Source organism: Wolffia australiana, chromosome 10 (assembly GCF_029677425.1).
Source record: "Wolffia australiana isolate 7733 chromosome 10, ASM2967742v1".
In the NCBI taxonomy this organism is placed as follows: Eukaryota; Viridiplantae; Streptophyta; class Magnoliopsida; order Alismatales; family Araceae; genus Wolffia; species Wolffia australiana.
The window spans coordinates 15,748,571-15,771,501 of NC_135844.1; the positions used below are offsets into that span (position 1 = coordinate 15,748,571).

General features: G+C 38.9%; 2 protein-coding genes and 1 long non-coding RNA gene across 5 annotated transcripts; 2 read left to right on the top strand and 1 right to left on the bottom strand.

Annotated features, from left to right (window-relative positions):
- The first annotated feature begins 420 nt into the window (after positions 1–420).
- Positions 421–9,181, top strand: EMB976 (Tetratricopeptide repeat (TPR)-like superfamily protein). Of its 2 annotated transcripts, none has more exons than XM_078581986.1 (8): positions 421–1,019; positions 1,707–3,111; positions 3,202–3,513; positions 4,118–4,222; positions 4,294–4,381; positions 4,467–4,588; positions 7,272–7,336; positions 7,606–9,181. In XM_078581986.1, the coding sequence occupies exons 1-8, from the start codon at positions 456–458 to the stop codon at positions 8,167–8,169; spliced, it is 3,225 nt and encodes a 1,074-aa protein (XP_078438112.1). In that variant the 5' UTR covers positions 421–455; the 3' UTR covers positions 8,170–9,181. The 2 variants fall into 2 exon arrangements, with proteins under 2 accessions (XP_078438112.1, XP_078438113.1); XM_078581987.1 differs by having other exon boundaries at positions 884–1,023.
- A 1,475-nt stretch (positions 9,182–10,656) lies between these two features.
- On the bottom strand, positions 10,657–12,942 carry LOC144708592 (uncharacterized). Its single transcript, XR_013582817.1, has 5 exons — positions 12,809–12,942; positions 11,791–11,864; positions 11,199–11,372; positions 10,890–11,095; positions 10,657–10,823 (listed from the first exon to the last, which is right to left on the bottom strand). It is a non-coding gene; the product is annotated as an uncharacterized LOC144708592 (long non-coding RNA).
- A 217-nt stretch (positions 12,943–13,159) lies between these two features.
- Positions 13,160–22,931, top strand: SUV2 (protein dimerization). 2 transcript variants are annotated; one of them, XM_078581988.1, is made up of 13 exons: positions 13,175–13,677; positions 13,833–13,871; positions 14,066–14,184; positions 15,022–15,191; positions 15,273–15,313; positions 15,466–15,834; positions 17,536–17,604; positions 18,393–18,469; positions 20,145–20,378; positions 20,462–20,568; positions 21,282–21,442; positions 21,795–21,985; positions 22,542–22,931. In XM_078581988.1, exons 1-13 carry the CDS (start codon positions 13,264–13,266, stop codon positions 22,786–22,788), a joined length of 2,238 nt encoding a protein of 745 aa, XP_078438114.1. In that variant the 5' UTR covers positions 13,175–13,263; the 3' UTR covers positions 22,789–22,931. The 2 variants fall into 2 exon arrangements, with proteins under 2 accessions (XP_078438115.1, XP_078438114.1); XM_078581989.1 differs by lacking the exons at positions 21,795–21,985; positions 22,542–22,931 and having other exon boundaries at positions 13,160–13,677; positions 20,462–20,533.

Below are 22,931 nucleotides of genomic sequence, written 5' to 3' on the forward strand. Positions count from 1 at the left end.
AAGAACCGCACAAGGCGTTGTTCTTTGTTCTGTTCCTTTTTTTAAAAAACGAACAAAATTCTCACATTCGCACATTCGCACATTCGCGCAAATTCTCACATTCACACAAAAGTAGAACAAAATTGGCACAAAGCGAACAAAAGAACCCCACACGGGTCTGTGCGATGTTCTGTTTGAATTCGTTTTTGTTCTCTTCGAAAAACCGAACAGAACGAACAATTCACACAAATTCGTACAAAAAGAACAGAATTCACACAAAAACCACGTCTACTTGTTCAATTCATCTCCATTATTGCCTACAGCCACAAATCCATGACAGAGAAACAATTCTCAAAATATTATTTGTGGAGATTCAAATGGAAGATTAATATCTCAGATGTCTTTGTCTCAGTCTGTAGCTGCATACTATAAAATCTCCACAGTTTCTTCCGTTCTTCCTTGATTTTCTCGCGGCCATGGAATCCTTGAAAACCCATTTCTTCTCGCCTCTCCCGCAAGCAAATCAGACATCTTTCCCACCATTCCGATCAAAACCCACTCCCAAGAACACCCGGAAGAACTCACGCTTCATTCGAATTATCAAATCCCAAGAATTTTCAGACCCATGGACCCTCTCAGACGGCAACGACCGTCGCAAGTTCAAACCCAGCAGACCCAGAAAAAAACCCCTCTCAGACGACGACGCAAGAAGAATTATCAAGGCCAAGGCGCGCTACCTGAGCGAACTCCGGCGAAATCAAGGCTGCCAGGCGCAAACCCCACGCTGGATTCGAAGAACTCCTGAGCAGATGATCAAGTATATTGAGGATGATCGAGATGGGCATTTGTATGGTAAGCATGTCGTTGCTGCTATTCAGCAGGTTAGAGGCCTTGCTGGCCTGCCTGAAGGATCTTATGATATGAGAGAAGTGATGGGTTCGTTCGTTGCTAAGCTGACCTTCCGGGAGATGTGTACGGTTTTAAAGGAACAGAGGGGTTGGCGCCAGGCGAGGGATTTCTTCGCTTGGATGAAGCTTCAGGTTGGTGGGTTCCTGAGTCTGATGATCGTCGGGTTAAATTTGAAATGGAAATTGTTAATTTTTCTTTTTTTTTGGAGTGAAGAAATTGGTTGATGAGTTGGAAGATGAAGAAGATGAAGAATATGAAGAAAATGAGGGAGAATCAGCGGATCGTTATGAGATTGCTGTTTATTATGTGTTTGAGCTTTGTTGATTGTATTAAAAAATGCGAATTAGGTTATGCGGTTTCTTTCTTCTTTTAATCACTTTATATGGACTAAAATTAGAAATAAAAATTGGCAATTGGTTTTTCCTGGAGCAGAAGAAATCAGACATGTAGTTCATTGACAGCTCGTTGAAATTGACAGTTATATAATTTGAAAGAACAAGAGTAATAAAATGAAGAAGAATCAATGAGCATGCATCAAATTTCTGTTTCTAATAGAAAGAAACTCTGTTGATTATTGTTATGAAATTTCTATTATATTGCTATCACATTTTGTGGGCTAAAATCAAATACTCTCTGGCGTCTGATTATGTCACTGGCTTCTGCCAGTTTGGTGGGTTCTTGTGTCCTTCTCAATGACTTTTTTCTTTGGGTTTATTTGACTAAAGATTCAATTTTTCCTGTGGAATTTCAATGATCTTCAATCAAAGAATGTGGGAAAAAAAGTTCTATCTTGGTTCTGATTTCTACTTTGGGTCCAGCTGTGCTACAGGCCGACTGTCGTCATCTACACAATAATGCTCAGATTATACGGTCAAGTTGGCAAGATCAGGCTTGCAGAACAAACCTTTTTAGAGATGCTCGACGCCGGTTGCGAGCCCGATGATGTGGCATGCGGCACGATGCTCTGCGCCTATGCCAGATGGGGGCGGCACAAAGATATGCTTGTATTTTATACTGCAGTGAGGAGACGAAACGTTGTGCCTTCGATTTCGGTCTACAATTTCATGATCTCTTCTTTACAGAAGAAGAAACAACACGAGAAAGTAATTCAATTATGGGAGCATATGATGGAAGCTGGTGCAGTTCCTAATGAGTTCACTTATACAGTGATCATCTCCTCCTATGCGAAGCAAAACCTTCTGAAAAATGCCCTGGAAACCCTTGAAAAGATGAGGAAATCCAAGTTTATCCCTGATGAAGCAACTTATTGCCTTCTTATCAATTCTTGCGTTAGAATTGGTGACCAGGCGGAGGCATTAAGGCTGTACTGGGACATGAAGGCTTGGGGCATCGTCCCGAGCAATTACACATGCGCTGCTCTTTTGACATTACACTACAGGAATTCAGATTATTCAAAGGCGCTTTCTCTCTTTTTGGAGATTGAAAAGAGTAAAATCGTGATAGATGAAGTGATTTATGGAATAATTATCAGGATTTACGGAAAATTGGGTCTGTATGATGAGGCAGAGCAAGCTTTCCAAGAAGCAGAAAAAGTTGGGCTCTTAAAGGATGAGAAGACATATGCTGCAATCGCTCAGGTTTATCTGGCTTCTGGAAATCATCGAAAAGCACTAAGTGTTTTTGAACTGATGGATTCTAAAAACGTACAGAAATCTGCGTTTTCATACAGTTCTTTACTTCGATGCTTCATTGCAAAGGAGGACGTTGAGTCCGCGGAGTCCACCTTCAAAAAATTGACAGACTGCGGCCAACCAGATGCCGTCTCGTGCAATGAGCTGCTTATTTTGTACATCAGGTTGGGCCTTTTGGATAACGCGAGAGATTTCGTTGCCTACATTGAAAAATTGAATGTGCAGTTCGATGAAGACCTCTACAGGACAGTGTTGCAGGTTCATTGCAAAGATAAGAACTTAGAGAAAGCTGAAGGGGTCTTAGAGGAGATGGAGGGAAAGGGGTACAGCCTGGATAAGTACGCAAAAACCTCTTTAATGTCCATGTATGGCGAATCTGGCGCAGTTAAGAAAGCTGAAACTTTGTTCAGTTCCTTGGGACAGCAAGATATTGTTGCCCGTGGTGTTATGCTTTCGCTTTACTTAGAGAATGGTGATATAAAGAGTTCTAAACAAGTGCTGAAGTCCCTGGTGGAAACAAGTGAAGGTTTATCTCTGGCTAGTCAACTGCTTAGCAAATTCTCCCGGGAAGGTTCTGTGGTTCTAGAATTCCAGTGAATGTTTTAATCACTTCTTTTAAATTTGGATATTAAACCAAATATTTTTCTGTAATTTGGTGCAGGCAATGTGGAGAAGGCATTTCTGTTCTATGGTCTTTTTGTTGACTTAGGTTCCAGTCCTACTGAAAGGGCATTATCATCTTTGATCGAGATTTCTGGAAAAAAACTGAAAATTCGGGAGCTAGAAGATCTAGTATCTTCAATTTCAGGGTCAACCCAAAAAGTGAAACTTGTTTATTGCGCAATTATTGTTGCGATGATTAACTGCGGAAAGCTTGCTGAGGCGATGGTGATTTGTGAAGAGGTCTTAAGCGAAGGGCTTTCTGTGGACGCGGTGACTCTGAGTGTTCTTGTGAATGCCTTATCAAAGAGTGGTAAGTGGAAAATCTAGTCTTTAAAAAATTCCCCACATTGGCATTATAAATTGTTTTGAACTGTGTTCAGAAATGATGCTCGAGATGATTGTATCTTTTGTTTTTAAAATGTCCTTAGCATTTTCTATATTTGTAGCCATTCCGCCTACTTTCCTTTGATAACTGATAAAATTCTTTTTAATCATTCCATCCTGGTGGATCCGGATCTGATGATAGTTGACGGAGTATCCAATACTGAGATGGTGTAAATAGAGAGAGTATTTCTTGGCCCCAGAGAAGTAAGATTCTCTTCTGGTTCTGTTCTTCTTGCTCTACCTACGAGCTTTATACCCAATTTCTATTGATTGTGGTTGATTGATTCAAGGCACCGTCTATTGCTATATCTAGGCCTTGAACTATATCGTTGCTAATTTAGCTTCTTGTTGGTGTGGCATTATTAATAAATGATTTAACAATGATTTTTTCAATTAATGTCGGCTTCCTCCCTTCCGTAAATAGTTATCAGAGCTGACATATTGATGATTTGGAACATTGTGTCTTATTTTCTCTTACCAGCTGATGTGCAATGGTCCTCTTTTATTAATATTTTTTTGCTGATACGTAGGCAACCATCGTGATGCGAAGATGATTATTAAGAAGAGTTTTCAATGCGGCTGTACGCTCGATGATATTGCTTATAATACCTACATCAATGCCATGCTGGAATCAGGTTAGGCGGAAAAATGCTAATGATTTTCTTTTTTGCAATCGTTTTGTAACTGTAAAAGACATGTGATGCAGGTAAATTGCATTTTGCTTCTGAAATCTTTGGTCGCATGATTTCTAAAGGAGTTTGTCCGACCATCCGGACCTATAACACGATGATTAGGTAAGATTCTTGAAACAAATTTTCATTTCATACTCATGAACAAATATTATTTAAATCATGTTTGTTGCATCTTTCTTGATTGCAGCGTGTATGGTCGCGGAGGAAAATTGGAGAAGGCCATCGAGATGTTCAATACGGCAAAGCGCATGGGATTTCAAGTAGATGAGAAGACTTATACAAATATGATCTGTTATTACGGAAAATCTGGTATGTCGAACCCCTTTCATAGTCTTACAGTTTCCATGTTCTACTATTATATATCCTTATCAATTTTTCACGCTGGAGGTTAGAACTGTAGAGGAATAAGGAAAAAACGGAGCCTTTGGGACTCTGTTAGGCAACGGGAGAATATACTGGTTATGGGATGCATACCTTATCTTTATACTTCTCTAAGTGCTTTCTTGGTTACGACCTTAGAACTTTGCTGAAGTTAAATGGATGCTAAAAATCTATCCGAAATGAGATTCACAAAACATCTCTTGAGATATGTGGATGAACCATAAGAATAATATTTATTTAATGATTTTCTTTATTCCCTACAAGATATCCAGCTAATTATCAATTTGGAAAGCAGCGTCAGTTCTGTTGGTTTGGTATTGCGGAATAAGAATTACGGGATATAAGTTAAAGTATGGTTCACTAGACTTGACAGTGCGATTGGGTTCAGATCTAGATAATTGATCTTTTTAAAAAATATCAAGTACTGGCTTATACTTTCATAATAAATGATAATTTCTGATAGAATCCCAGTGTTCTGTCTTGGAATTGTTGCCAAATACTGTCAAATATAGAGATATTTCAAGATAGGGATAGAGCAATCGATCTGGAGTGCGGTTGGGATCAATACCGAAGTGAGCCGGCTGAAGATCTGGCGAGACGATATTGGCGGATGGACATTGCATGGGAAAGAGAGAGACATAGGGACCAAAACACTATTCCAAATCATTCATGAGTACCCTCTTAAGGAATGATAACAGTTATTGTCAAAATCACCAACACAGATGATGAGAAAAACCTCTCCTGCAGCCGCCAGCCCCTAAGAATCAACTAGGGTTTCAAAATAACAACTCATTCTTGAGTTAGGCTTGTCCAATTTAAGTACTGGGTCTTCTTATATTGGTGGGCCAGTAACCAATCAGAAGTGAGTCATTCATTTTCCGCGTGAGAGAATAAGTGACCACTCATGTGAGTTACGTAAAAGTCATTTATTCTCATGTGTGAGAATAAATGACATACAAAATAACAAATTAACACTTAACGGGACGGGGTCCTCTAGTAACGTGATGGTGCAGAACAGAATAGAGGTGAGCCACTTATAAAACGTGGCTCACTTACAATGACTAACCAAAAGTAAAGGTAAAGGGAGCAAGCTAACAACTATTTATAAGGAAATGCCAACAAGCCAAATGACCATAATGCCCTTAGCGGGCTATAGTGCCAAAGATACCCTGGGGATGGATATAGGATTGTGTCAGCTTTTGCAGACAACCCTTATTGTGCAATCAAACTTCAAGATCCCAACTTATTGTGCAATAAATTTTTTCTTCAAAAAAAAATTGTGCAATAAATTTTTTTGATACGTGAAATTAAGTATTAGTTAAGCATCTTAATGATTCAACATGTCAAAGAATAGATGAACCTCCGTGTTTTCCCTAGTCTTTTACTTGCCTTAACACATTAGAGACAATAGATGAGTTAGGTATGGGGGAGAATGATACCTTCTTCACACGTAAGTATCAGAAACGATGCAAAAGACAGAGAAAGTCAGTTGCAGACATCTGTCTGCAGGGCCTGCGCGTGAGAGATCCTTTAAAGGAGCAAGTTGAGTGGGTAACTGAGAGGTTGTTATTTCTCAAGATTGAGACAGTTGTAGAGATCGGAGGCTGGAGCAGTGGGCGTCTGTGGCCGGAGGGGGAGAAGATCGACCTCAAGGGAGATCCTTCTCCATCTATCTTCTTATCGTTTCTCTCTAATTTTCTTTTGTTCGAGTGACATCATTCACTTTCGTTTTGGGAATCGAGTATTGATCACACCCTGAAGGAATTGTAATTTAAAAATTATTCAAGATTTTAGTTGGACATAGATACGCTGTTGATGTCTCAGAATATTAGGTCAACTACATTTTATGTTCAAACCAGGTTTATGGTAGTATTTAGTGAAGTTTTGCAGGGATATATCTATTTGGCTTTCCCCCAAATATTAATCCCTTGGAATTTAGACACACCCAAGCATTATGTTTGACCACAATTTTTGGAGTACATAATTTTGGTATATTATGGTTGACTGAAAATTTTTGGAGTACAAAATTTTCTTGCAGTATTTATCCAGCCCTAGTATTCGGTTCCTTGCAAAAATGTAATACAGGTTGCTAATTCCTTTTTGAGAAGTATCCAAGTCATGATTCATTTCGGATTAGTTTATTGTCATGGGTCAACAATGGTAGTATCGGTGTTGTCCTTTTGGTTCTTATGAAGAGTGCCATGTTGAATAACTACAAACGATTGTTGATATGAGTTAAAAATATCGATTAGAAAGAGTTGAAGAGATTTGGGATTAAGTTGAATTTCATTCATTCATTTGACTTTAGAGATGTTTTGCTTTTACATGCCAAAAAAAAATCAATTTGTTATGGTATGCTGTTTGAAAATCTGGGATGCAATTTTCTTCTTAAAATCTGGAACGCAAAGACAGAAATTGCTGAAAAAATGAAATGTGAGGAGCAACAGATATTTAGCGAAATACCTCTCTACTGCGCATCTGTGAAAAAAATGTTCGTCAGTTCTCCATGAGGCTCTTTGCTTCTCGAATTGTGAAGATTTTATGATTTTACTGTGGGTTTCTGATGGGCAACCAGTCGTTTACTTGCCTCTTGCTGTGTTGGATGTCACAGGTAAAAGTCAAGAAGCTTCTCTTCTATTTATGGAAATGCAAAAAGAAGGAATTATACCAGGAAAGGTGCGTTTAGGAAAATCAATTTTCCTCGTCATACTTAACTTCACTTCCATGTCCATCTCATGATGAAAGGCAAATTTGTATAATAATTTGATTTTTCACTGTGTGCAGATACCTTTTAAAGTTAAATTTTGAACTAATCAACACAGTAATCATAAATTTGAACTAAAAAACGGGGCAAAATATTTTGAATTTTTTGAAAAATTCCTAATTTTTTCTCATTTAGTTATTTCTGGAAATCTTTTACGATAAATTCACATCTGTGACTACAGATCAGCTACAACATGATGATCAATGCATATGCCACCAACGGAGAATACCAAGAGGCGGAGAATCTCTTTCAATCCTTGAAGAAGGATGGGCTTATTCCGGATTCTTTATCATATCTTGCGCTCATTCAAGCTTATGTCAAAGGTCAAAAATTCGCAGAGGCAGAACAAAAAATTGAAAATATGCAAATCGCAGGGATCTCTCTCTCCTGCTCCCATTTCAACTCCCTCATCTCTGCTTTTATCAAGAACGGACGCATTGGGGATGCAGAGAGGGTATTTTTTAATATGAAGCAGGCTGGCCTAGCTCCTGACGTGGCATGCTGTAGGGCCATGACCAGGGCTTATGTGGACTTCGGGCTCGTTGAAGAGGGCATCTTTTTCTTTGAACAGATTAAGGAATCTGTTAAACCGGATGCTTTGATCTTGACTGCTGCAGTCCATTTTTATGCGCGTATTGGGGAGTATTCCAAGGCAGAGGAACTTGTGTTCTTGATGAACCAAGAGAATTTGCCATTTCTATCTCAACTGAAAATTGGCTCAAGAGAGAGAAAATTGTCCGAGTGATGGTTGGTTTTCTTTCTACTTGGAGGAAAACTGGCACTCTGTTCTCACTTCACTGAAAATTGAGTCAAGATGGAGAAAGTTGTGCGAGCAATAGGGGACTTTCTATCTACTGCAAGGAAATTTGGTTAATACTGTACTGAAAATTCTCATTCTACTGAAAAGTGGGTCAGGAGTGAGGGAATTGTCTGAGTAATAGTGGACTTTCGTTCTACTTGGAGCAAATTTGGTTCTTACTCAATTCTATATCTACTGAAAACTGGGTTAGGAGGGAGAAAACTGTCAGAGCAATTGTTGGTTTTCTATCTTCTCGGAGCAAATTTGGTTCTTACTCAATTCTCTCAGTACTGAAAATTAGGTTAGGAGGGAGAAAACTGTAAGAGAAAAAGTTGGTTTTCCACCTATTGGGAGAAAATTTGGTTCTCACTCTATTCTTTCTCAAATGAAATTTGGATCAAGAGGGAGAAAGTTGTCAGAGTAATGGTTGGTTTTCTATCTACTTCGAGGAAAATTGGCTTTCTATGTACTACTCGGAGTAATAGTTGACTTTCTACTTCAAGGACAATTGTTTCTCGCTCAATTCTCTCTACTGAAAATTAGATCAAGAGGGAGAAAAATTATCAGAGTAATGGTTGGCGTTCTGTCTACCTTGAGGAAATTTTTTTCTCACAGCTACTGAAAATTGGATCAAGAGGGAGAAAATTATCTACTTCGGGGAAGATTTGTTCTCTCTGCAACTGAAATTGGATTAAGAGGGAGAAAATTATCAGAGTAATGGCTGCCGTTCTATCTGCTTGGAGGAAAATTGGTTCTCACTCAAACTGAATTTTGGGTCAAGGGGGAGAAAATTTTCAGAGTAATAGTCGGTTTTCTCTAGCTCAAGGAAAGCAGGTCCAAGAGGGAGAAAATTGTCAGAGGAAATGTTGGCTTTCCATTTAAATGTTTGGAGATAATGAAAGATAGAGAGAGAATATATGTCATTTTAAATTATATATATATATAAATTTAATTTTCATACCTTCTCTTCCTCATTATCCATAGTTAAGGTTTATGATCATTTGTGACGGGGCAGTAAGGTGGTTCGAGATGGTCCTGCATCCTATTTGTTGGTCCCCAAATTTTGAAACCATCCCGCTCTGGAGCTGTTCCATCACACAATCGTCTCATCTGGCAACCATCCCGTTTGAAACTGTCCAGTGCATGAGCTGTCCTGTTGGGAAACTGGCGCTTCCCTAGTGTGCCGATTCCGCCTGATGTCTAAGATAGGGATCAGGGTTCGGATTGGATCTGATCGTTCGAATCCAGATTGAATTTTTTGAACGATCAGTTGGAGATATGATCCGAACAGTTCAAATCTTTCAATCGAACTGAATGTTTGATCGTGTTCGAACAAATAATTTGATCAATTTTGTTTGTTTGTTGGTGTTCGATCGAACATTTGTTCAAACAGTTTGAACAAATTTGAACAATTGGCCAATAAAATAGACATCCAGAATTTGGGTTTATTATCTTGAAGTTGACTGTTCGAGGGAATTCTTAATTTTCAAAAAAATATAAATAATAATTTACATAAAATATGATTAATTATTCTGAAACACAGGGGCATAAGCTTGGAAATAGGAATTATAAGTTAGCCATTATTCTGTTAATTATCTCTAATATTAGGACATCACATGACGGAGACGTCGTCAGGCATGCGGACGGGTGACCTCCCTGGTCAAGACAGAGATGACGTGCCAATTTGGTATGTACTATTAGTTCCTCGTTCTGCCATTAATTGAAGCACATGGCACCCATAGTTTTAGACGACTGAGTGTCATAAAGGATCCGTAGACGCTAATTTCATTGTTGGCTGCAGTATAGCGGCAACATTTACGACTATGTTGCGTTTAAGCATAAATGTATATTTTGACAACTTTGTCACCATTTGGTTGATAACTGCCAAGAGCAAAACATGTGCCCGTTGTGTCAAGCTCCCAATATAGTTTTTTGAAAGTGCATGAGTGATCTTTCTAGGTGGGCATTCAACAATGTGACGACACCTACAACCGGATGTATTGTCAACCAGGTCGTCCTTGTGGATGACTTTGAGGCTTCTACAAATGGCTTCAAAATCATTGCAAACTCAGTGAACACGTCCCACTTGTCATCAACAATGTGTAAGTTCTGGTGTTGAGGATCTAGGATGAGGGCCATTGTGAACTAGGCCTGCCTCTTCTCCACCACTGCTTAAAACATGTCATAGGTGGAATTCCACCTTGTCGGCATGTAGATGAGCAATTTGTTGCAATTTGGAAGCCCAAGGGTTGCACATATCTCCCGATATTTTTTATCTCTACTCGTAGACCCCCTTACCATATTTATCGATTCTCTAACTCGTGACACAGCTTGCCAAAGAGAAATCGAAGTAGCACTTGTACCAGATGTCTCGCTCATTGGATCGTGCTCTTGAGTCATGTTTGTATCGCCCTCCCCTAACAACGCCTGCTCTCGAATGCAAAGCTTTGCTAGCCACACTTGGATGACTAGGTTAATGATGTGTGCGAAACATAAAACATGACATACATGTGTGAAGCACGGGTTCATATCTTCTGCTTTGTCAATAATCTGATCATTCTGCCATTGCACGAAGCATTATGAGTCGTAATTGCGGTGACCTGTGACACAAGAAAAAAATATTACAATACTTAAATCAATCTTTGAAGTGATGGTACGTGATATACCTTCGCCGTGAGCTTGAATGCTTCGAGCACTGACATGATGGCTTCGCTTATTTTCTCCCTAGAATGGCCGTGGGGTAGTTCCCGAATAGTCAATACCCGATTACTCATCTTCCACCCAACATCAATCCAACACACATTGATACCATGTAGTTCAATATCATTCTCCGTTGTCCACACGCGGGAGATATGGTTGATATTTTGAGTTCCTGGGAAAATTGATTTTTCATTTTACGATATGCTTAGAGGAATGATTCCTTGGCTACTCCTGAACTTGGAATATGCAAGTCAAATTGTGTGCAGAACTGGTACCATTGCACTAAACCCTCGCTGTCCGCTATGCTCCATGATAGGTCCTCAATGCATAAGAGCCGGGACTTCGAGATGACACATTGTCATCGATCTCTACCGCGTAGCACTCCGCAGACTCCGACGTCGTGGCTCTAGCTGTTGACTTGGGAGTGGTAGCGGATCTGGACTCGATATCTGTAGCAGAATTAATCACAATACATTTTGGTTCATAATAACCACAAACATAGGTATTTGTACACGGTACTAAAGTAACTCTGAAGTATGCTTAAACAAATGGAGACTGTAACAGTACCGTACAACAAGCAACATTTGTAAAGATTACAACTACGGAAAAAAATACTCGGAGATGATTGAGCAACATTCGGGCCGACGCATCACTAATAAATCAACATAGAGAGATTGATGGATAGCTAGAATAGCTACATAGAAAGATTATATCATTTATGAGATTCATTAAATCAAAAATGTGCAGATCATAGATAACTAATCTACATATATATCTCCCCTATATTAACAAAAATGTATCCATACACAGAAATATGAAAAGGAGAGAGGAAGCAATGGGCACACATGTAAAAATTAGAAACAGTACCGGACACTTAGTATTCAAGCAGCGCTTCTTAGAAGAAAGGAGACGACGCAGCCAAGCCCTGCGCCTGCACCAACCTGCAGAAGCCAAAATTTTATTCAACCGTGAAAATAATTTTTACTAATAAATAATTCAGCTATTTCGACGACACATATTTTGAATGAAAAAGAGAAATATGTATATATATACATCTATCTAACAGTCGATAGCTATCTAGATCGACTGTTACATAGATAGATAGATAGCCATGTAGATAGATTTATAGATAGATATATAGATGGATACAAAGAAAGATAGATAGGAAGATAAATATAAAGATTAATAGAAAGATCGATAGCTACACAGAACAATAGAGAGATCGATAGAAATACCAATAGGTAGGTAGGTAGATATATAGCTACATAGAGTGATCAACAGATAACTATTTCATCAGTAAGATAGATAGATAGCTAGATAGATAGATCGGTACATAAGTAGTTACATAGGTAGGTAGATAGATAGCTACACAGAATGATCGATAGATAACTATTTCATCAGTTCGATAGCTAGATAGATCGATAGAAAGATCGGTAGATAGGTACATAGATAGATAGGATATCAGATAGAAAGATCGATAAAAAATCTGATAGAAAGATCGATAGATACGTACATACATAGATAGATAGAAAATTAGATAAATACCTAGATAGATAGATAGATAGATAGATAGATAGCTAGATCGACTGTTAGATAGATAGATAGCTACATAGATAGATAGAAAGATCGAGAGATAGATACATAGATAGATCGGATATCAGATAGAAAGATCGATAGAAAATCCGATAGAAAGATCGATATATACGTAGATACATAGATAGATAGAAAGCTACATAGAAAGATCGATAGATGGCTAGATCGACAGATATATAGATAGATAGCTAGATAGATAGATAGAAAGATCTTCAGATAGATGCATAGATAGATAGAATATTAGATAGAAAGATCGATAGAAAATCCGCCAGAAAGATCGATAGATAGGTACCTTGCCGGCGGCGCGCCCTCGCTTCTCTGTCACGAGCTCGCTCGAGGTTGAAGACGATGTCGCCGACTTCCAAAAGAAAGAAGACTCCAAAGGAAGAATCGTGTTCCCGCCGAATTTCTTTCAAAGGACTAGGGCTTGCGGCGTGTTTCTCTCTAATTTCGTCCGTAGGGGACGAAAATTCGTCCTAGAGACTTTGGACGGTCCGAAACTTCGTCCAGGAGAGTTAGTACGGGACGGTCCCGGACGACATTCCGTCCCGTCCTTCGTCCCGTGGGAACTGATGGACGTCAGCCGGGACGAATTTCGTCCCGTCTCGTCCATCGTCCTCGTCCTGGACGATCCGGAAGTATGTATACAGACTACAGAGACTTAGAGAGAGAGAGACTACATATGCAGAGACTTAGAGGGAGAGAGAGAGACTATATATACAGAGACTTAGTGAGAGAAAGAGAGAGATGGCGGCCGAGGCAGGGGAGGACGTCTGGGGCGACGAGGACTTCCTCAACGCTCTCATCGTCGCCACGGAGACCGCCTCCGCTGCCGTCTCCTCTTCTTCCTCCTCCTCCTTCCGACCCTCCTCTCTCCCTCCTCTTCCTCTTCCCCCTCCTCCTCGCCCCGTCCGCGTCGCCCCCAAACCTCCGCCCCCCGTCTCCCTTTCCAACGATCGTAGCCAAGTTTCGTGGCAGGAGTGGGACGATTTCTTCGCAAATGGGAACTTGGACTTGTTTGATGTCGCCGTGGATGCCCGTGTTTGCGACTTCTCCCCCCCTCGAGAGCTCTCCCAGAGGGAGAAGAAGAGCGACCCGAGTTCCGGTGTCAAGAGGGTTTTGGCTGACAAGGACAAGGATAAGGAGATTGAGCGGTTGAAGGTTTTTGAATTTTTCTGTGTTTTTTCTGCTGATTTGAACGTCCGTTTTGTTAGAATTATGGTTTTTTTGATGCCCATCTTTTGGGTTTTATCGGAATCGTGATGTGTTGATGAGAATGACGTTCGGCGTTTGTTTTTTTTTTTCTCTTGTGGCAGAAAGAGATGGAAAAGATCTCGAAGAAGCTCAATCGGATGGTGCTCTCTCTTAACTTGATATTTCATTTATTTGATGCGATGACCTTTTAAAAAATTGATATTTTTTTTTAATCTGCATCCCATCGTATATTTCCTGTCGATACCCAGAAGTTGATGATGCACTTTAGTATTTATAGTTTTTATTTTTCTTCTGAGCTTCTTTTTAGGGAATATGGTTGGTTTTTTTTCTTCAGGAACGCGAGCACGGAGAGCTTCAGGAAGATAGAGGAAAGAAGGAAAAGGAACTTCAACGTGCAATTTCGGAGATTCTAGCAAGAAACGCTGAGATTGAAGGCCTGAAGAAAGAAATATTGTGGGTAGAAGTAATTTCTTCATGATATCGATGTTAGCATTGCAGTTCACAACACTTCGTGGTGTAGGACGTTTTGAGGTCAAAGACGAAGACTAAATTTAAACGAATTCTCTTTCCATTAGCATCTTTCAAATGTACTTCTGCAAAAAAAAAAAACCAATTCTGCCTGAAAATCCACAATTTCATGTATATCATTCATTTTAGACCATATCCGAATCTTTTTGGAATTTAAGAGTCTTAATGCTGTGTTTGGTTCTGCCATTATATCTTTTGCAGACTGGATCTTTCCCAACTTGAACTCCCGACGAATATACAGACTTACAGCAAGTTTTTTCATCATAATTTAGTTCCTTTTCATGCAGAAATATATGTTTTCAAGTTAACCCTTTGAAAATTATCTGTTGTGTTTTCTCAGAACTCGAAATGTCTCTTTCGGTTTTACCTTTTTATTGTAATGTTCACTCGAATTTCTTTCGAAAAATGGGGTTTTTTGTACATATGCTTGGCTCAATTTATTTATTTTTTTTGAAAAAAATTAAAATAAACTGAGCCAAGCATATGTACAAACCCCATAATTCGAGCGAAATGCTTGGCTTAGTTTATATAGTTGTCCATTAAGAGGATGTAAGATCTTAGATAACTTATATATTCGAGCAAACTATTTCTTAAGATATGCCGTTTTGTTATGAATAATCCATTTTTCAGTTAAACAGCGTATCCACTTTTCCAATTTCGTCAGATTAGAACAAAAAATAATGACAGCACGAAACCTATGATTTTATCAGTTTTGGTCTAATATGACGTTCCAACTGATGACAACTTCTGTAACAAATTCAGCGATGGGCTTCCTGCTCCTGAAAGATTATGCCCTGCATCCGATGAATCAAACTTTCCCTTGCGCATCCCTTCACCAGAATTTGCGGAAGGCTGTATTAGAATGGAGAAAACCAATAATCCTGGAAAAACTTCTTTTGTTTCCGAACCCCAAGCTTGCGTTGTCAGTACTGGTATGGACATTTTTTCCCCTCTTTCTCATCATTCATCTTTCCCGTTCATAATTCTACTTGACTTAGGACTTACATGTCCAGGCCAGGTTGAGGTCATCAGTCCTAAGGAACGAATTATTCAGGTAATATGCTCGTTTATAATCTATATTCTTTTTATCAACAACAAATCTTGGAACTTTTTGATTGTGTTGATGCGTTCTATATGTGCATTTATCTTCATGATATTTTCTTCTTAGTGTACTTTTCAGTGACAGCGTCATTGTTTGATTCACAGAGTGGATATCATCAGGAGGAAAACGTTAAAATGCAGCATACCAAAGCCATTGGAGTTCAAACTGAACTGAACGACTCTGATCCTGCCACCCGAGAATGGGATCAGATTCATAAATTTTCTCATAAAATGTCTTCGTTATGGGGTTCTGATGCTGAAAGAAAGTGGGGAAGATATTTTTACTCCAGACTGCTTGGATGTTGTTCTTTGGATCTTTTCACTCTATTCAGGTTTATAGGAGCTCCATCCAATGTTAATTCAGACTTCCTATGTGAAAAAAAGTTTATAGATGCTGATTGGGATGATCTCAAATGCCCTGGTCGGTCAGTTGAGGTTCAAAAAGTCACAAATTTATACTCTATTCTGATGAAGGTAATTTCTAATGTTATTTTTGGCGATGATTTCTTTTCTGGTGCGAGAATTATTTGTGCATTTTATACGGAATGGTATGAGCGGCCACTTCTTTATTTGTTGATTATTGTTTTGTTTGTCCTTGAACAAGGTTAGTTAGTATAATGGCGAAATCTATAATCCGTAGATTATATCTGAATTTGCCAGACGCGTGATGGACGGAAGATCAGAATTTATCCAAGTTGTTTGAAATCTTGCAAACTAGGTTTGAATGGAAGTGTAAAAATTTGGGGAGAAAGAGCTAAAAGAACATCGATGTTTTGCATGTTTTATTTTGATTTTATGTTATGAATTGATTTTCTTGAAATCTGTCAGAGTTCACTCAAGATTTCCTTGCCTTCGCTCCTGCCGCCTTGTCTTAGGGTTTAATAAAAAAAATTATATCCTAATCACGATTGCCTGCTTAAATGACAAAGTGGGTTAGCCCGCAATCCCATAAATACGCCATAAGGGGGTCATGCGATTTCACTGGTGGTACACGTAAGGAAATAGAGAAGGATTAATTAAAAAATTTGACAAAATCCACTTCAATTCCTTGCTTCTTATCCTCCCTTTTAACCTTCAACTTAGAGTGAAAAGCAGAAAACTTTTGGCAGCAGAGAAAACTGTCAGACGAACACATCTACGGCTGTTTTTTTCTTTTCTTCTCCATTACTTTAATTTTCTTCTTTTCTTTCACTTTCACTTCCACTTGTATTATATCTCTCGTTATTTGTTTTTGAATACATACCCTCATAAGATATATGAGCATATGAAGGATCTATATTTAGAGAAAGTTGAAAATGATATGACCTATCTTCAAACACTTCTGAATGAATCCTTAGTACAATCTGAAAACACTTCTGAGAAGAGAGAGACTAAGAGGTAGAGAACATGGAACGGAGAAGAGGAGGGAAATTTAAACAGCGGAGTGAATTATGCTGACGGACAAGTGGAATGGAGCACGCCAGTTGTCTGTCGAAGAGAGTCGGTCCTTGCTTGCAGGGATGGCTGTTTCCCAGAGGAACTGTGAGCGCAGGGAGCCAAAGACGTTATATGCAAGAACTCACTCACGATGTGTCAGAAGCTGGCCCTCTCTGTCGGGTGCAGATTGTGTGGTTGTTGGGCCAGTCTGGACCAGTCCCTCGTCTCGTTGAGTGGGCTGAGTCAGCGTTTTGTGCATGTGGGTGAGTATCGCATCAGAAATCCTCACGTAAGTAGAGCTGTCTCCTACACCCCGCTCCTGTGGTCCCATTGTCGCAACTAGGGATCCACAAAGAAATAACAAAATCCATTTTTCTGTAATTTTTCTCTCTGTAAAAGCTTTTCAAATTTTCAGTGTTGACTTCAAAGGTCGACCATTGTGGACAGACAATGTTAATATGACTAAAAATTTATTCGATCCCTTAATGGTAAATCGTATATCTTTCTTCCAAACGCTAGATTCTGAATGTCGTACTTTGTTCTGAAGTTTGATGGGGATGCCTTTCATTCAATGATTTAAGTTGTGTTGATCATAGCTTTTTCTTTGTATTACTGGAAAGAGATGTTACTGACGTTTTGACTTTAGAAAGATTTGATATGGATAAACTCTGACAGGCAATCGAGGAACCATATCTGTCTGTTCTATCTCCTGCAAATCTGTTTTCTGGTCATAATAGGAAAATTCTTCTTTCTTAATAGATACGGAAGGAGATCCTACGTCTAGATGATCTGGTTGAAGCGTTGATGGAGCTCTGTGCTCTTGGAAATGTAAGTACTGGCATGAATACTTGATTTTTATCTTCAGATCACGGAAGGTATTTTTGGAATTCTCATGATCTAGTACATTTAAATATCGTTGGGCTGTATGTTTACAGGAATCATTAAGTTGAGTGTCACTTAGGACCACTTTCTCTCGCATAATAGGGTTTGAGCAGTTGATTCTATGATTGTTCTAAACTCTTACTATCCAAAAAACTTTTAGACTCTCATCCATGATTGTTTTATCGGACGCCTTATTTTCTGAGATATTTTCAATGGCAGGTCACTTGATGCCAATTTCAGAATGTAGCCCAGTTTTAGGGAAGACGATATTTAGTTAGATAATTCTATTATCTAAATGACTTCGATATCAAATTCTTATGGATTCTGTATCCATGTAATGATACTTTTGTGGTCTGTTTGACGGCAACTGGATGTATTGATAAGGTCCCTCTAGAGAACACATCCAGAGAGAGATCTCAAGGGGAAGATAATGGGCCTTTACCCTGCCAGATGCTGCCAAACCCTACTGGTTCTTACAAATCGCTCATAACCAAAATGGACGGATAGAGACAGAGTTGATGGGCCTTTAGGCTGTACCCGGCCCGACAGTTAAGTGGGTCCAATCTGGTGGGCCCCAGCGAGCTCCTTTGCTTTTGTTGTGATATGTCCGCTGACTGATCTTATCATGTATCCCAAAGTTTCTGGAATTATAAATAATTGTCTTTTCACTGTCATGTTTCATAGACAAAGTTTATGACAAATTGTAATATCCTTCATCTTGATCTTTTTTTCAGATGGTTATTACGTATAGATCCCTGCGTATACTCCATGCTGCGTGCAGGATAATTTGTCTTAACCAATCTGTTCGGAGGTGGGTTTTTGTAAACTTTGTTTTTGTACCACGGGAGAAATCACAAATTTTCTGTATCGGGAGGTTCTTCTTCCATAAAATATTTGTTAGTTGTTATTTTCGATTAACATTCATGGAGTTAAGTTTTTTTTGAAACGTAAAAGGGACGATCATGGAGTTTAACATTAATGTTTTTTTTTGAATTATTTGAAAATTTAGGTTAATTGATCCCGATATTGGTATTTCTTGCTGAGACCATATTTGAATAATCTGGATAGAGATTTTGTCATGCCTTGGAATAAAACTATCAGGATCTGAAAATAATTTGATATAAATGTTGACGCTGATACCATATTGAGTCACTATGTTTTTACGCCCCACTTTCTCAGTTAAAGAATTCAAACTTACTCGACCAAATCTGGGTTTTAGGAGCATCATTTAACTGCTACATAAAACTTTTCACCTAGAGCGTTTAGCTTTCTGGGGTTTTTATATATCCCTTCCTGTTAATCCATGAATTTTACTAGAAACTTCTTTTGAATGCCCTAATTTGTGTGGAACGGTTTTCCACCTACACATCATGCCCGCATGCTGGAGATTTTTAGAAGGATTGTAACAAAGTGCTAACGGCTACCCTTCCTTGATTCTTGCTCAAAGCTCTTCTGCTTCCAATGCCAAACAAAGTCTTTATTCGTTTATTTTTATTCACAAAGCAAGTGATTTTCTCCTCTTTCCACAATTCTCTTTTTTCAAACCACTATTGAAAATGACGCTTTATTTTGAAAAACAATTGTTGAAAGTTTAAAATACTTTCTTTTGTGAGGCGCTCTCTGTAAGTGTTGGAGAGCAGGGGCAAAGTTGTCTCTCTCTAAGTATGATGTTTTGTGTAATATTATATTGTCTCAACTTGCCTATTTAAGGCATATAGAGTAAAGTGAAAATTGAGCTGTTCATTATGATCTCGAGGGAGGTGTCAGACAGCAAGGGCACAACGGTCACTCAGGGTGTGTTGTGTTAAAATTCTATCTCTCTGGCTGCCTACTGGAGCCTAATAGAGTGAAGAGAAAATTGAGCTGTACTCCATTTACCAGCTTAAAGGTGTGTCAGATGGCAGGGGTGAAGGCGTCACTCTACTTAAGCAGGGATTGACCAGGGATGAACCACCTGGAGACACGATGAAGGTTTGACAATGCTGGGGATGGGGATCTTGAAAGCTAGGAGAGAATCAAATGTGTGGCATAGGGATTGGATTGGAGGGGAGCCAGCAAGATCCAGTGTGGTGATCGCAGAAACAGGGGATTGATTGATGGTCAAGGGGGTGAGACAGAGATATGGAGAGGGATGGTGGGCTTAGTCCCAGCTTCTTTGTTACCTTCTATTTTGACTGACCTCCTAAAGGGAGGGCTTCAGGTAGTTACAGTGAAAAGAGCAAATGCCAAATGAGAAAGATGCCCAGAATGGGCTGAAGCAATTAAGATACCCTCGGGGGTATAGGATCTTATCATCAACATAAAGAATGAACGTTAGTGCTCCATCTGTTGCTGTCTGCTCTTCTTTCATCATCTCTGATTATTCTTGTCTTTAACTATCTGTTCTTATTACTAGTTTCTTTTATGGGTTTTTGCTTTCATGTATCATATATTTGGGATGCCTGCGCTTATGTACTTCGATTGATTTTCCAGTGTACTCTGCTCAGGGACAACTGCTTGATTGAACCCTCTTTTTGTGGCACTTTGCCGGAGTTAGAGGATCTAACCAGGCCTTCGGGTAATCTATCCCGTTCATATCTCTCCTTGAATCGGCAGTTTTTGCTTATGGAAAACATGTGTGGAATTATTTTGAGCAATAAGAAAACAAGTGTGATGGTTGAAGCTATTTCCATCATGAACTTGATTCTGGAGAATAGCCACCCGTTCTTGGAGAGAGACAAGTACGCCTTCTAACAACTTCCTTGTTTTCTCTTCTTTATTGCCCATGTCGTTTGATCACCTTAAGCTACATTATCCTGTGTAGGCTTGGGTTGATACCATCGCTAGCTTGCGTCTCTCATCTGTTCACAAGGGAGGTTGATCCTTGTGCAAAAAGGCAAGCTGTCAAGCATCTTTTCCTGCTCTTAAACTGTAGGTTCCTTCTTGCTTACACTGTATTGTTCATTTTTTAGAAAGAGTTATCTCAAGCTCCAATAAACCAATGTAGTTCTTGGATAGTGATTGGCAATACCTGATCGTGTTGAGACGCCAATTCGAAAGCAATCTATTGGTAAAAGCTCGATCTAAAATTTCGATCAGATCAATACCAAATTTTCATGATCGATCAAACTTTTGAGGAATTAATGATCCTAGCGAGGATCGATTGGTTGTAATGGTTTCATGATCGATCATGGAAACAGTAAAAAATAATAACGTAAAAAGGTAAAAACAATATATGTATATCTCTCTCTCTCCCTCAAATAAAAAAAAACAGTGACACCGCTATGGGTTAGAAAGACATTAATTGGGCCGGCCATGTTGCGGCAGTCGATTGGACCAATCAGCCCACTCCACTTACAGCACTGATCAAACTATTAACCATAGATCTGCCCTCTTGATCAGATCTGATTGATGGAGTAATCGTGATCCAGATATTTTATAGATCTGATCCAACAAACTGGATCATTATCTGGGCCATCAAATTGGTTGAAAATTTCAATCTGGGCCATAAGATTTATCTAAAATTTTGATCACCAAACCCTTGGTCCTTAGGTCATAAATTTCAGTACTTGTTTGTTCTTTGTAATATCCAACGTTGGTAATTTCTTTTGATCAAACACTACCGAATATTTAAATATTTGCAGGCCCGAGTCACTTGAAGATATTCTGTAGTTGGGGCAATGGTGTTCTCAAGCCCATAGAATCGAGCCACTCTGATGATGACGCTTCAAAATTACATCAATCAATACGGAGTGTCATAGGAGGCTTGGCAGACTGTATAGATCACCGGAGGAACAATAATCAGGTCCGACCTGTATAGGAGGGCCTTGATATTTATCTGAAATTCCAATGTATCATTTTTTTTTTGCAATGCCATGCAATATGACAACGGTTTTTAAAGAGCTCAATATTTCCCAAGCCATGTGTGATATTTGACGAATTAAATAATTTTGGTTTATATTCTAATGTTAATTCACTACTTTATTTCATTATAGATCTGCGACTTTGCCATTCAGATGCGCCTTGGGGATTGATGAATTAAACGAATTATTTGGAATCATCGTTAATAATGCTTGTGGATTTCATCCTTTACTTCATTTAATAAGCTACTACACTTGAGCAATTTTTAAATGGTATTTTTTTGGCTTTTATTTCAGGACCCGATACTCTGCCGGGAAGTTGTAATGCTATTAGCATTTCTCGCGTCCTCCGGAAAATCCGGGCTCGAAATTCTTTTGAATCCATTATCTAAAAAGGGCAACTTTCTAACATTGATAATCGAGGTTTTGGGATATCAAACGGAAGCTGCTATTTCATGTGAATCGCGAGAAGATTTCCTCAAGGAAAGGTAACTCGAGATGATTTCTGAATTTTCGTCACATTTGGTTTTTGCTTCTAGAATCGGGTCATAATATAAATCTTGTGTTTCATATCTGTTCGTTTTTTAAAGCTCCTGTCACATCAGTTTTGCGAAATAAAAAATAGTAAAATAGAATTCGAAGTTATTTTTCTTAAACGCATTAAGATTAAGTTCTTGTTCGAGGTTATTCTGCTGAAATTTCCGGAAACTTCACAGTCTAGCATTGAGAAACAAAATTTTGCATGTTTTTCTGAAAACCCAGGAAATTTTGAAATAAGTTCGAACATGTTTTTCTGAAACCCACGAAAATACAAAATGACCTAAGCACAAATAATATCAACTTGTTGGAGGTTGTTCCGCTGAAATGTTTTACAAATTGACAGCCCATTATAAAAATTTCCTATCGTTTCTTCCTGATCACCCGGCTATATTAGAAACATAAAAGACGATATTTTAGATGTTTATATGAGCTCTCTTGCATGATCGAGATGAATGAAACTTTGATTTATAATCTTTTCTCTTTCCCATCTCTTTCTTTCCTAAGAGCTGCACTGATAAGGGAAGTGCTTATCCTGTTGAACCGGTTGTCGTCGAACACGGAGCATTCAAAGGCTACATTGTGCGCTCTGACTCATAGCACAGCCATGGCGGCTATGACCTTTGACTCTGTCACCAGAATATGTGACATGATGGGCTCAAAAAATGCAGTCTTGGAGCCAGAGATTGCTCATCTTGCTAGATTATTTAAGACCAGACTTGTATCCTTCCTACAGGAAGATCACACATCATGATTGCTGTCTGTCTATTTTTGCCATCTTGATGTTTCATGCTTGTGCAGCACCAATGAGCACTGTAGGTCATCAATCCTGAAACGTTTCTCTTGTCAAACAAGATAGAAATATATTTGTAAATCTATGTTATGAGTTTTGATGTC

Bases quoted from the DNA above. Each gene is read 5' to 3' on its own strand.
- EMB976 (XM_078581986.1), top strand. From the start codon at position 456: ATGGAATCCTTGAAAACCCATTTCTTCTCGCCTCTCCCGCAAGCAAAT. The intron at 3,514-4,117 runs GTAAGTGGAAAA...GCTGATACGTAG, and splicing joins GAATGCCTTATCAAAGAGTG to GCAACCATCGTGATGCGAAG. The intron at 4,382-4,466 runs GTAAGATTCTTG...TCTTGATTGCAG, and splicing joins ACCTATAACACGATGATTAG to CGTGTATGGTCGCGGAGGAA.
- SUV2 (XM_078581988.1), top strand. From the start codon at position 13,264: ATGGCGGCCGAGGCAGGGGAGGACGTCTGGGGCGACGAGGACTTCCTC. The intron at 20,379-20,461 runs GTACGCCTTCTA...TATCCTGTGTAG, and splicing joins CCGTTCTTGGAGAGAGACAA to GCTTGGGTTGATACCATCGC. The intron at 21,986-22,541 runs GTAACTCGAGAT...TTCTTTCCTAAG, and splicing joins GAAGATTTCCTCAAGGAAAG to AGCTGCACTGATAAGGGAAG.